Source organism: Cloeon dipterum, chromosome 2, assembly GCF_949628265.1.
Source record: "Cloeon dipterum chromosome 2, ieCloDipt1.1, whole genome shotgun sequence".
NCBI classification, from domain to species: Eukaryota; Metazoa; Arthropoda; class Insecta; order Ephemeroptera; family Baetidae; genus Cloeon; species Cloeon dipterum.
The window spans coordinates 28,467,611-28,481,354 of record NC_088787.1 but is presented as its reverse complement, the minus strand read 5'-3'; the positions used below and the strand labels follow the sequence as shown (position 1 = coordinate 28,481,354).

General features: G+C 41.8%; 1 protein-coding gene across 4 annotated transcripts in view; it reads right to left on the bottom strand.

Annotated features, from left to right (window-relative positions):
* LOC135935952 (myosin light chain kinase, smooth muscle-like) overlaps window positions 1-13,744 on the bottom strand; it is a 181,472-nt gene that overhangs the window by 53,832 nt on the left and 113,896 nt on the right. For 3 of the 4 annotated variants that reach the window (XM_065478588.1, XM_065478591.1, XM_065478592.1), the window contains exon 2: window positions 678-776. The exons of the other annotated variant lie outside the window; for it this stretch is intronic. In XM_065478588.1, the coding sequence (XP_065334660.1) occupies window positions 678-776 (99 nt within the window). The remainder of the gene's footprint in view (window positions 1-677; window positions 777-13,744) is intronic. 4 annotated transcript variants of the gene reach the window in all.

Here is a 13,744-nt window from a genome sequence, read left to right as displayed (position 1 = left end):
CGCTGCTCGACATTAACAGCGGCTTAATTGCTCACCACAACAATGTAGTTTCACTTTTCTGGCAAGGCTTTGCCATTTTGAATACTTCAATGGGTTGGTATTTCACAAAACAATTACTCGGGATTTTTGTTTTCCCATTAACAGCGTATTTCATTCCCGTGTGGGTTTTCGTTGTTACCACGTACTTCTCAATTTAGTCAAATTGTACATTCTGCAGAAGGGAAAGAGCTTGAAAATAATTTATCTCTATGTTAAAGGAGGCAGGCGTGTCAGTAACAATTAAATGCTTTTTTGAGGAAACACATCTGTCGAATATTTGATAAATATATAAAAAATATTTTAGGTAATCGAAATCTTTAATGCCTCTGATGTCAGCAATTTTTTCATAATTCACCATTCTAACCTTTATCTATTCATAAAAAGTGTATCTATCAAAACATTCAGAAATAAATAGTTCATCTCCTTTAAAATACTAAACTTGAGCTCCTCCTCTGGTGCCCTGCTTCCGTTTTAAGATTATACGTGTATGCAAGCGAATCCAAACACTCCAGTTGATTAAACTTGAGCATGATCGCTGATTGCTCAATTGTTTCCGAGAAAACGTGATCCATTTTCACGTGAGAGCATCGCGATATCAATGCTGCTCCGCTTTTTGCTTCAGAGTTCGTGGTACTCACTGCAGGCGGCGGCAATCAATAAGAGGAGGAGACGGCGGCCGCTTGCCAGCAGCAAAGAGTAATGACAATCCTTCATTTTTGTCGCTTTTTGTCTCGTACCTGAAAGCAGAGAGGAAAAATTGATTAGACGCGCGGCCCGTGTACTTTGTGTTGTGTGCGGTTCGCCCTGCCCCGTGTGTGCGCGCCGGCCCAGCACTCCCCAATCGGGCACCAGAGCGGGGGCAAGATTGATAAAAGGAATCCGCGGCCGTCCGCTGGGGCTAGTAAATAAAGAAAAATGAGAAGTGCCGTCAACAAAGGGAAAAATGGACCGGCGCGACTAAAACGCACAACTTGGCCCATTTGTAACCGACCAATTTAGTCCCTGCCGCCCCAGGAAAACGACCTTCTCTCCCGCGCAGATTGGATTGCCCTTTTCCTGCAAGTAAGTCGTGCGTGTTCCTATTGGAATACGAAAAAGCCAGTTTTAATCGCACGACTTTCCTGTTATTTTCAATCACCTTCAGTGGAGATTGTTGCGATGATTGAAGGGAATATTTTAAAAACGAATTTCAGATTTTTTTATATGCACTTTCCTCGAAATTAATGTTATGTAGTTGGCAAAAAAAGCCGAAGAAAAAATACACGATAAATAAAGATAGCTACAAATTGAAAAAAATGATTGCCGTTTATTTCTTTGATAAACTCTGATTGTATTCTCTTATGAAAGGAAAAGCCTAATAGGTTTCAGAAGAGTTTATATATTATTTTATCAAGATAGCATCAGTGTCACAGGAAAATATTGATGAACTTAATTTCCCATTCCTATTTGAAGAAAGGCTCATCCCAAAACAGAGCTCCCCTTGGTAATCGTGGCTACTTTCATGGCAGACCAGAGAAGAGAAGAAAAATAAGGTTTTTTGCTTGGCATATCACAAGGGTCTGCGTCAGAGGCGGCCGAGTTCCTGTGAGCCACACACATGCAGACGCAGGCATTATGCTTTGTAGTCAGTCGTCAGTGAGTAGCCCACTGGAGCAAATCAAAAACGGCCGGCCAGTCCACTTGTGCAGGCGAGATAAAGAGAGGAAATTGTCCCCTTCGGTTCATCCCTTTGAATAACAGACAGCGCAAACTTGGACCATTTTATACAAAAGTTTTATCTTTAACTCTTTTAAAAAGCAAGCGAATATATATCTGATTTTGAACTTACTCCAAAAAGGAAAAACAAAAGCTATGAGACCACTCGTGTGTACGAAAATACTTTATAAAAACAAATTTTTCCTTGGTAAAATAAGTAGTCAACTGTATAGCTATAACCGCTATAAGCACTTTTAAAAATCAATTTAAAATTATTCATTTTTTAAATCATGAAGTAAAATTAAACTTATATTTGGAAAGTATTGCGATTATTTAATTAAAAAATTATGATCGTCAATGCAAGAATGAGTTCATCGACCCCATGTAGTAAATTAAAACCATCTGAATAGTGACTTTGTAATTTTAGATTCTCACAGTGGGAGAGTCAATTAGAATAAACCAATTCCCGGCTGAGCACTGATGAGTTAGTTCTTCGCGACGGCGGAGATTTTATTTATCTTTGCGCGTTGTAAGTCTCGAGTCACTCCTCTTATCATCCATCCGCATCGTCAAAGCCGACTGGAAAAACACACATGAACCAGAAGTCGAACACAAAATGCACCCGCTTTTCGTGTGGATGCGCGCGAAAGCTAAATCATTGTGTCACATGCCAAAAGTCTGCTCTCCATATATGCGTATCAAGTAACTTCACAAAATGATCTCATTAGGCTGCCATTTCCAAAGTTTCGCCACCGAGTCTCGTCAGCTCGCCTGTTTCAAGCTCATTCATGAAATCTTAACTCATTTTTGTGGCGCTTGATGCTCACCTTTTAATGAACTTTCGCAAGTGCGGGAAAAAAGAGTGGCTGGTTTCATAATCCACGTAGTCTAGAATTGTTGAGTATGCAACCGGCTCGGCGTCTGTGTAGTGCAAATTGCATTGTGAAATATTCATGAACGCGATGTTATACGGCGTAGGGCAAGGCAAGGTTGAGCAGAGACTCTACTCAAATGAGGGCTCGGGAAATTATCAAAAAATAATTACTCTCTGTTAACATAATAGGTGTCTGGCAAATGATAAACACTTGTTAGAAGTCAAATATCAATTTGATTGAAATTCAGTCACTTGACTAAGCATTTTTTCTTTCTAAATAAAAAAATGTGCCATAAATATCTATCTAGGTATGGAAACAGGAAAAAATGAATAAGTGCGGTTGATAAGCCCTTTTCTGTGGGTAAGTATAATTTGGTTAATGAGAACAAAGGTGAAAGACAAATTTCACAAGAGCAGCTTTGCAGCAAATTATGAGGGCACGCTAGTGGTTCACGCGCCAAAGCCAGCACCTTTAACCAGGCTGAGAGGAGCTCTGGAGAGTCAAAAATGCAAATGGCGAGGCCTGGCGGCAGCACGCGGCGGAGTAATTTTTCATCAGCTCGGATTCTAGGCGAGTGCTCTTGTCTGCTCATAATTCTGGGGCCACACGCGTGTCTGCAAAAAGCGGCCGGCTTGTTGTGGGTAATTACAAAGTATCATCAAGCCACAGCGGCGGCAGCAGCAAGAGAGTCGGACGAGCTGCCGGGGGTTTTCGGCCGTCGCTCTCTGCTTGTTTATATTGGCACGGAGTGGAGTAATCAAGGCGCAACCACCGCCCCGGCGACGACGATGACGACGAGGCGAAACTTTCCGCCCAGCCGCTTCACCGCAAGAGCTCCGAGGCACCAAATTTCTTCTTCTTTCATCTCCCCGAGGACTCCCCCGCCACCACCCCTCTTGTTTGCATTCCAGATCCCTGGCTAATTGTGCTAATACGCGTGCACAAACTCTCTCTCTCTCTCTCTCTCTCTCTCTCTCTCTCTCTCTTTCTCTCTCTCTCTCACACACACTGGGAATTGTTGGTTTAGGGCAGATAAAGTTGTTTTATGCCTCGTGTGGATAAGAAAGCGAAGTCGACGAATAGTGGAAATAAAGAGTTTGGTCTTCTACCTCTGACTTTGTTTTCTTTGACCGGATATTAAGACCATCAAAACTAAGCGCAAGGTCCCCAAAATATTCGTAGGACACATAGGACTTAGGATGAGAGCGAGTGTTTCTTAAAAATAGTTATGATGTTTGAAAATGCATAAGTTAAAAATATGCTACTCCCATTTTAAAATCAGTCTTTTCTGTGAAATTATATAGTTGTCCGTAACAAAATAGAATAGACAGTATAAATTTATTCTGTTCGCTGCATCTGATAATAAAAGCGGTTGTGTGTCTGAAAAATCGCTGGTGTCAAATCTCAGTGGAAATTCCTCCTTTCAACTCTGATCTTTATCGCATTAAATGCCTCCATCCAGCTCCAAGACATTCTCGCATGTGCCTCTGTGGCAGCAGCCGCTGGCACAACCACCACCGTTTTGTTGCATTCAAATCGGCGCATTTTCGCCGGCAATAACGAAAAGAAAACATTCCACCAGCCATTAGTGGCAAGTAAAATAAATTACCATTCCGCACTGGCTGCTGTCTGTTGCTCAAGCGGAATATTCCAGCGACGCGATCGCTATTCATTTGTATTTTTCTGCACACACAACAACAACGAGCGCGGCGGCCGCGCGAGTGATGAATTATTATTTGAATTTTAAGGCTCATTCATTACAGTCAGCGCTAGGGAAACGTTCACGCTCGGGCAATGAATTCCAAATGGGGCGAATTATTCACCCTCTCTTTGGCTGCTTGTGGAGCGATGCAAATAGCGCAGGGGTTTTTATTCGCCCGCCAAAAGCACCACATTCATAAAAGCCCACTAAATGAGGTATAAGAAAATAAAACGACTGTTGTTGCATCAGAGAATAATGTAAATTTTAAATCTTATAATCAATACGTTTCCTGGGACGCAGGTTGTAGGTGTGTGTCATCCGCCTGGCACGCTTCTTTTTTTGGATTTTGCGCTTGCCGTGAACTCTTCTAGGCTGTGGGGCATCAGGGACGACATGTTCGACGGAGCTTTCACTTCCAGCAGGCCGTGGCAAGTTTTGATTTTGAAAAGGTGGTTGAAGGTCCTGAGGTTGGTAGGCAGAAGCTTCCAAAAAATTAAAATTGCTTATTTGAGTTTTAGCATGGTAGTACACAAGTAACGAATAACTCGCGAGAAAGTTCTTTGAATGCTGACAATGATGGTCAAAAACCAACAGTGGAAATTTCCAAGAATATGTTATTCTCGTTTCGTCTTTTTACTTTTGCATCTACTTTGGCTGACGATAGCATAGTTGGAATTGTTGTAGAAGATTCAATTTTGGTACATACTCTTGGTTCAAAACCCAGAAATACTATTAACAAAAGAAAGCTTAAATATCTCAAAACGGTTTAAATGGATAAAACCACTAAAGCGCTGCTTTTATTTCTCTTGGCAATCTAAGTAGTTAAAGACCGTCTTTGAAGAGGTTTCTGAGCACACCAATCGATTCTTGATGGTCGAATTAGGTAAAGTGAATATTTTTGCCGACCAAAAAGTCCAGCGCGACGTGCGTAGCACAAAAATAAATTTTGTATCGCCAGAAATACGAGCGTATATGTGAGAAATGCGGATGACTCGCTCTCTTCCAAAGACCTTCAACCTGCGTCCCAGGAAACGTATTGATTAAAGGATTTAAAATTTACAACTGTAAAAAATACACGAAAAAATATACATATTAATCTTTGATACAACAACAGTCGTTTTATTTTCTTATTCCTCATTTAGGAGTTTTTTCTGAATGTGGTGCTTATGGCGTGCGAAAAAAACCCCTGCGATATTTGCGTCGCTTCGCAAGCAGACCAAGAGAGGTGTGGCTCGATTGGTGTGCTCAGAAACTTCGTCAAAGACGGTCTTTAAAATAGTGTAATATTGAAAATTTGGCGAGTTTATGTAAGTAATTCGGATATTAGCAGCAAGTCTTTTTAACCGAAGCATAAATCTATATTTTTATATTCTGGAACTATAAAGGCATACACAAAAATTGGCCAAACGGGCCTTCTTATTTTTGACCAGTAATTTTTACTGTAAACTTTCAACATTTAACTTATCTGTGAGCAATTTAGAAGCCTATATAGATCACAAAGGGATCAAAACGCCTTTCAGCTCAACACGTGGAATAAATTTTGCGAATTTCCGCCCGCTCCACTTCCATTACATCCATAGGTTTAATCAAAGAGCGTTGTTTGCGACTGTCGACGCCGAGTCGCGTGACTGCGTGAAAAACAGGCATTTAGCAAAAGATTAAGAGGGTTCGTGTCGCCAAAGGGTGTTTGTTCAGGGGGTGGGCGGGCCTGTCGCCTAAATTATGCCCTCACGCTGCTCTGGGCCGGCGAGTTTCAGCAAGAGTTAGTGTCTCAATAGTGCGCAAAAAGGGCCGTTTTTGCGCCCATTACAAGGCACAAAAGCAGCTCGCGATTGCATATAGATTATACTCGTGGCGACGGCGGCGCTTGATAAAAGCGACTGGCAACAACGATCTCGATGAACAAATTGGACCAACCGCTTTTGTTTCGGACTGAAATCCCAGGAAGGTGGTATAAATAATGCCCATCTCTTACGGGTAAGTTTTTGAAAGTATTGTTTCTGGGCCGGAATCTGTTTCCGAGAGAGAGATGCGTCAAAAGCTGTGAGGATAAGTCTAAAATAGAAGTTTGTTTGCTGACAGGTTGATAAAACTTTGGTTGGCCCTGAGAAATATTGCAGTGAAGCTGTTCCGGATAAAAATTGCTTGGTAGGAAGCGTAAAAAGAATTATTATAAAACAGTCAGTACGCCACTTAAATGTGTACTTCCAATTTTTTGATATAAATTTAAATGTCAAATGGTTTTTCTTTTTTAAAAGCATCTGATGGTAAAAAATTATTTATATTTTGACTATTTTGGGGGAAAATTATCAGTTTGCAGAACTACGACGGTGGATTTCTCGACTTTGCAATTTTGCGGCCCAAGGGGGCTTTCGTGGAGCCGTTTAGAACTTCTTCTTTCAAATGCGCTCATTCAATTTGCAGATGCTCGTTTCTTTCGCTCGGCCAGCCGTCACTCTCGGGCTGTCAGTCTTGAATTCACTCAATCGAATTGGTGCGGCGGCCAAAATTAGATTTGGACGCATGTTACCAACTGTAGGACACAGCATCGAGCCAGTCAATAAAACCACACTCTTTCATCTTGTAGATGCGTCTTGTTGTTGTTTGTTGTTGTTTGGCACTAAATTCTCGTTCCCCAGAAGTGTCGTTTGGCCGGCGAGCGAGCGCACTCTGCTACTCGTCTCGAAAAGGAGCATGATTGCATTCACGAAATGGCCTTGATTGGGTAACAGCCGCCCTACGAGCCACCCTCTAATTAAATCCACCAGCGTCGCCGAAAAATGAAAGTGAGATCGGGGAGAAAGAAGGCCAAGGGAGTTGGCTCATAAATTTCTAGCACACGCCAGCCACAGGGATAATTTTCAAGGCAATAAAAAACAAAAATAAACTTGTGATTTGTTGTTCATTTCCATATCTAGTTGGTTGGTCTCTGGTTATGTGTAGTTTTTGGTACAAATTCGCCTACCCGCTCTACCAGCTTCATAAATCACCTTGGTGAAAACGGCCTAAAAGTTTTGTTATCGGTCTGCCGCGGCTGTTTCTGAGAGAGCCCACTACCGTCGTGACGGTGTGCAACCATAAGATTATTTGGCCGTTGTCTTCTGTTGAAAAGCGAATATCAGAGTCTTCCGTAAATTTAACATTCACTACAAAATGATTTTAACTCTCGGGACTGATAAAATATTAAACAATTGAATTACCAAAATTATTTAAAACTTCATTCAAATATTTTAAAAGTATATAAGATTGTGCGAGCTTCAAAAATATTTCCCCATCAGCAAAATGAAAATGATACATTCAGACGCAAAAGCAATTTGGAGTTGTGTCTAGAAAATTCAAGTGTCAATAAACTAATTCTAATCCAACACTGACTCAAAAAAGCTTCTTTGACATAGATTAAAACGAGTTTAATTGCCTAAATTTTAACCATGAAATTTAGCCTTGAAAAACAACGCTCATAACTCTTAATATCACGCATAATTAAAAAAATGATTAGATCGATCGATCGATCGATCGAATATTTTAGATTTTTTACTGTTCTATATGTGTGCCAGCCATTTCGGTACATTGTCATCATAACAGTGGTTGGGCAGGCGGAAAAGCAGCCTGGAGAAGCGCTATGGTTGTAAAAATTCTGCTTTAAAAGTTGTAAACTTGCCAAAAACACACTTACTGATATCAGCAACACAAAGAGCTGCCGGTTGTGCCCGGGATAATAAAAGCTGCGTGAGCAGAGATGAAACAATTCTCAGCCGAAACCTGAAGTCCTTTTATTGTTTCTACGTCTGATTGTGTTTGGCAGGCTGGCGCTTAATTCGATTTCCATTCCCAGTTCGACGCAGAAAAATTGCGCCCTTTTCAAGTTGGCACCAAAAACTGGCTCGACTTTTATATTATTTTCAGCCACATCGACTTTGGGCGCTTAATTGGCGCAGCCCGGTAAAACCGCTGACCCTTCCGATTTGTACGAAAGGTGCGTGGGCGGCCGATTTCATTGGCTGAATAGCGTCATTTCAACGCCAAATCGCCCATTTCCGTTGGCCGCGTCCAAAGGCATCATAATTAGTGATGCAAAAGCCGGAGGGAAATATATTCAACTTTGGTCGGAGCGCCGCGGGCGGCATGTTCGCATGAAATTTTCAGCGGCGTGTGCTTCAAACTGAAACACGCCGTACCGCTCCACAAACTTTAATTGTTTGCTGTAGCGCAAAAAAGCAAAACACGATCATTAACAAAAGCTACAAGCCGACGAGCAAAATTCGCCAGTCTTGTGCGGAATTCGGCTAGCAAAAGCAGGAAAGGGCAAATAGCAGCCCACATTCCCTGGCTGGCTTCCGCCTCAACATGTGCAATATCCCGAGGGAACGTGCGCACAACAGTATTACACACGACGTGTGCGAAATTTTGCTCTCCATATTTTCTTTCCGCATGAGAAAATTTTCCAATGATAACATTTGAAACCAAACACACGAAGACTTGTGAAACTTCAGACAGAGCTGACAATAAGAAACATTGCACCTAATCAAATTTTCGTAGAACGTTGTGAAAATGAATAGAATCATGCTCACTTGAATCCAATTTCATAATGAAGGTATGCACGAATTAAATAAAACTAATTGTGAGCTTGTTGAATTATTTCAGAAGTTTAATTTCAGTATTCACTAGTAACATAGCTCATCAATGGTGTGTTTGGCCGCGATGACCTAATTAACCGAGTGAAAACTTCTAACTCGCCTCAAACGGGCATTTTGATTGAGTTTTATTAGAAAAGGTAGACAGGACTATGAAGCAAACACCAGCCATGTGTGTTTAATATGTGTTTTCCTTCAATTTGGATAGGCGGTTGGAAGCAAGCATTTTAAAGTCTGACAAGCGCAGCTGGGGAACTTATTAAATTTAAAAGCGAGCAAAGGTCTCGACAGATTCGCACACGCGGAAAGAAAGTTTCACCAAATTTAGCTCCATCGGCAGTGCCGGCAACAGAGTTTCAAGACCTCTCTGGAGGAGGCATTCAAAGATTTTCACCAAAAGTTTCCTGCGCACAAGTCTGTTCTTTTATCCGTCTGAAACACCATCGTCGTTGTCGTCGCCGTCGTCGTCGTAGTTGTCATTGTCACAGCCGTTTTCCCCTTGTAATCACGTACTTTTTATATTCGTGAGAGCGTCTGCTGTTGCCGTCATGCATGCATATCGCTTGCGCGCCTTGCTCGCTGTCAAAATTTGCGCATACAAGAATAAATTTCCATGCCGAGCCAGAGTGAGGGCGCGACGCGAGGGCGGCGCAGGGATAATTGAATAAAATGCCAAATGGAGATGGAATGCGGTACTCTAGCTATGAGGGAGAGAGAGGGCGCCATTCACATGCAAATTTTGATCGAAATTGTTGTGACTCCACTCAGCAAATATCCAACTTGCTCTCGGTAAAATTGTCAATTTGAAATCTGAGAGAGCCTCCCTACTAGAACTTAAAGTGCAAAATCCGCTTTTATCCCCTAAACAATACAAAGCAATGTTCATGGCTTTAGAAATAGAGATGCATTCGTTCCAATTTGTAATGAATTAACGCCCAGCACCGCTTTGTTTGCAAATGCTGTCACGCTGAATTGGCTGAAAGGATTGATGGACATTGTATTTGCAGCTGTGGAAGTGGAACTAAAAGTAAACACGATTGATCCGAATAATGCGATTTGTCAAGAGTTTATCAAAACATTCAAAGATAAACGCAAAGGTAATGAACGGTGTTATATATTCTAAAACTCAGAGCTTTGCTATTTTCCAACCAAATTTCTAAAATGGAGCAACAGATTAATTAATATGAAACGTGTCTCTTCGTTTCTTAGTGGAACTAACACATAATTTCTGCCTTATCTGGTTCAATAGGAAAATTTATTTCTTTAGAAAAAAATAAAACAACGAACGGATCCATGATTCCCTTGGCCTTCTTTCCATTGATGCTCACTGGGCCACGAGTGCTTAAAAATCAGTGAAAAATATCGATTGTCGAGGGCGGAGGGAGTTATTAATTTCCATGTCTGCCTAAGGGGGGCAACACAAATTGAGTGGCGGTCACCGAGAATCAGACCGTGTGACAGATTGACGTCACGTTTGAGTGCGCTTAATATTCTCGGGGAGCGAGCCGAGCAGCGGGCGGTGGCGCCATCGACTGGCACCAGCCAGCCAACTCTCCAAAGAATACGAACGCGTATCTCTCTTCTCTGTTCGACCTACACACGTTCGTTGGCTCGTCGGTTCGTGCCGCCGCCGGGCTCCCACGCGCGCTGCCTTATTTACAATTTAAGCCGGCAGGCACACAGAAAATGTCCTTTCCAGCTCAAAGGGCCGCTCGTTTGCCCAGGGAAACGCACAGATTTTCCTATTTGAATTTGCTCTCTAGTCACGCAAACTCAGTTGCTCGCCTTTTCTTTTCGGGGGGTGAGTTCCGTAATTTTTTATTCTATTAAACGTGCATTCTATTTGGAAATATTGTCAAGTGGACAGCTTTTTTTCTTTAATTTGGAAGTAATAGTAATCATATGAAAATAGAAATAAATATGGTTTATTTATTTTTTGGAAATATGTAAATCATTTGAAAGAAATAATTTCGATTAAAAATTAGAAATAAACATTGCATAGCTGTTGGACTGATTTTATAATTATCCGTTTCTGGTCTCTACGCACGTAATCACCATTTTTTATTTTATTTTAAAGCCAAGTGGATTTTTCTTTTTGAATTAAAAAATATGATGTTCAGAGTGTGAAGTAATAATGAATGATGGACGTCCTGGACAAAGTTTCATCCTTAAACATCTCTTCAGCTTATACACAAAATTTATAATGGATGATCAGGTTGATATTTTTAGTCAAATTAATTGTAAAGTTTCTTCAGAGAAATTACTATGCAAAAACGTGTGTTTTGCAGAGACTGGTTTGTAAAAAAGAAATAATGGTATACTTTTAATCTCTTTTGCACCGCTACAAATTCAGTTTGTCAACTGTGAGCTGGAAGAAAAACTCAAATTGGCAGACTGAGAAATTAGCATACACCCGTCCTTTGTTTTTCCGGCGCCTGTAGATAATGTATTCAATTACGAGGAGGAAAAGTTAAGCAGCGAGCAAAAGAAAAGTTTTGGTGCTCAGCACGGCCAGCGCTTTGTCATTCCGTGTTTGATCAGCTGCACCTCTTGCACAATAAACCCGTCTCGTGTTCAGCGCCGGTGAAAAGTTGCATTTTATTCGCCGTGGCTGGCTGCCTGGAAGGAAGAAGAATAAATTTCTATCTCCGAGGCGGCGCATATCATTAGCCTGGCAACAAACTGTGTGTCGTCCGTACGGTCATAAATTACCGCCGGAACTGACGGTTGCACAAACTGCAGAATGCACAGCCGCGTGCCATGCAAGGTGCGGAATTCATCATTCTGCGCCGGGACACGTCTCTCGTCATTCTAGCAATGATCGTAAAATTCATAAAAGCTGGAGGAGGCGTTTTTTAACGGCGTGTCAGGGACTTGTGCCATAAAAACGGCTTCTAGGTGAGAAAATCTTTCCGTGCCGTATCTCAATCTGCCGGGCCGTTTAAGGCTCAATTTCTGCCCGCCTTTATGGCTCTCGGCTCGAATGCAAACTGCCGCTCTTTTGGTTTTACACGGCGGGTAATGCTACTGCTGCAGGAATTCGTGTGTTACGGCCACTTTCTTTCAACTGATCGCAAGCGAGCGCTGATTACCACGCACCAGACTGATTTATTGCCCTCAGGCCAACTTCCGATTCGTGATTCGACGCCTAGTCAATCGGGGCCAAAGTGTAGTCGATTTATCGACAGGATTTCACGAGTTGTTTCTCAGGTTTTCAATCAGCGCAGTGCCTAAAAATTCAATGCACACCTCACGCCTTTTCTACAATTATGAATCTTGACCAGATTATATTTATTTTTAATAATATTCTCTGATTTATCTGTCAAGTTTGCAGGATTTCAAATTGGGTCATCTGTAAAACAAGCGAACTGCTTTTTCAAGTTTTGATTTTATTAATAATTCTTTTAAGCTATATCCAAATTATGAAAGAAATTAAATGTTCACGGCTTAGAAGATCCACCCCATAATTTAAATATTCGTTGCAGGAAAAAAATTGAACTGTCTGCCACAAATCGCATTTTTTACGACATGTCTGCGAATTAATCCGTTATTTGTCAGGCGTTCCGCTGTTCAAATTTTATGGGCGCGAGGGGCCGACAGAATTAATTGAAGTTGACTCTCCGCTCTCGCGAAGCGTTTCTATATTTTGCTAGAGAAACTCTTTCCTCCACCGCCGCCAGCTGCTATAAATGTGGCCAAATATTTATAGCGCTTGAATAGTCCGTGTCTCTAGCCTTTTTCTCTGTCATTCTCTCTGCTTTGGCTCGAGACGTCGAGACACAAATGCCGGCCCAAGTGGGTGTGAATATGCATATTAGCCCGGTCGTAATGACGCCGCACCGAGTTGCTTATTTCACGCTCGACGACGCCTGCCCAAGGCGACAATGATGCACACAAAAACGGGAACGCGGCGAATTATGCGAAACGGGGCCAGGCAAATTGTGAGCTGTCTGTTGCATCCCTTGCTCATTCAAACCTCGAATAACTAAATTGAGATTAGCTTTTAATAGAAATTATTTTAATACAACTCCCTGGGTCATGCATTTGATATTTTAATCTACATGAGACAAATTTAATGTTTGTATTAGAACAAAAAAGTAGTTTTAGCTGATGTTCTCCACTTTGCACTTTATAAGGTTTAAATGAAATTTTTCTCCCGGTGTATCCAGCGACTTTCTAGAGCGGATGATAATCTAATTTCCCTGCCGACTGCGTCAGAGGAGTTGTAGAACAAAAGACTCAGGAGCTGCATCGCAAGATATGAAACAAGTCTGCGAATTTAATTATTCCGTCGCGGGAGCTGCAGAGCGACAGGAATAAAAAGGCAATTGTCCGCTCGTCTTATCTCGACTTGTGTGTTGAGCAAGAAGGTAACGATCGCCAAGAGGTGTCGTCTGCTGCTCTCACCAAACCGACGTAACGGGAGCAGCGCGTGTGATTCTATTAGCTGCCTTGTTTGTTTTCCTCTCAAAGCGCATCATTTGGCGGAAAATCGGTTAACTTTCGATCTGAAATTACTTCGTCGATCTTGTGTAGAAGCAAGAGATGGAAAGAAAGCAGGCGGGGGTCCAATTTTAGAAGCGTCCTTTTTTTAATTAATTCGCAGCGTCAACATCAAAGAGAAGCCGGGACGGACCTCGTCTCATGCAAGCATTTCATTTTACACGGTGGAAAATAAGGAGGGCAGAGGCAAAGGCGAAAAAACTGAGGGTGAGGGAAAGAAGCAACCGTGTAATTCAATTATGAGAGAGGAGCAGATGCGTGTGCTTGAGAAAAATTAAACAAAGAGGGAAATTGACAAG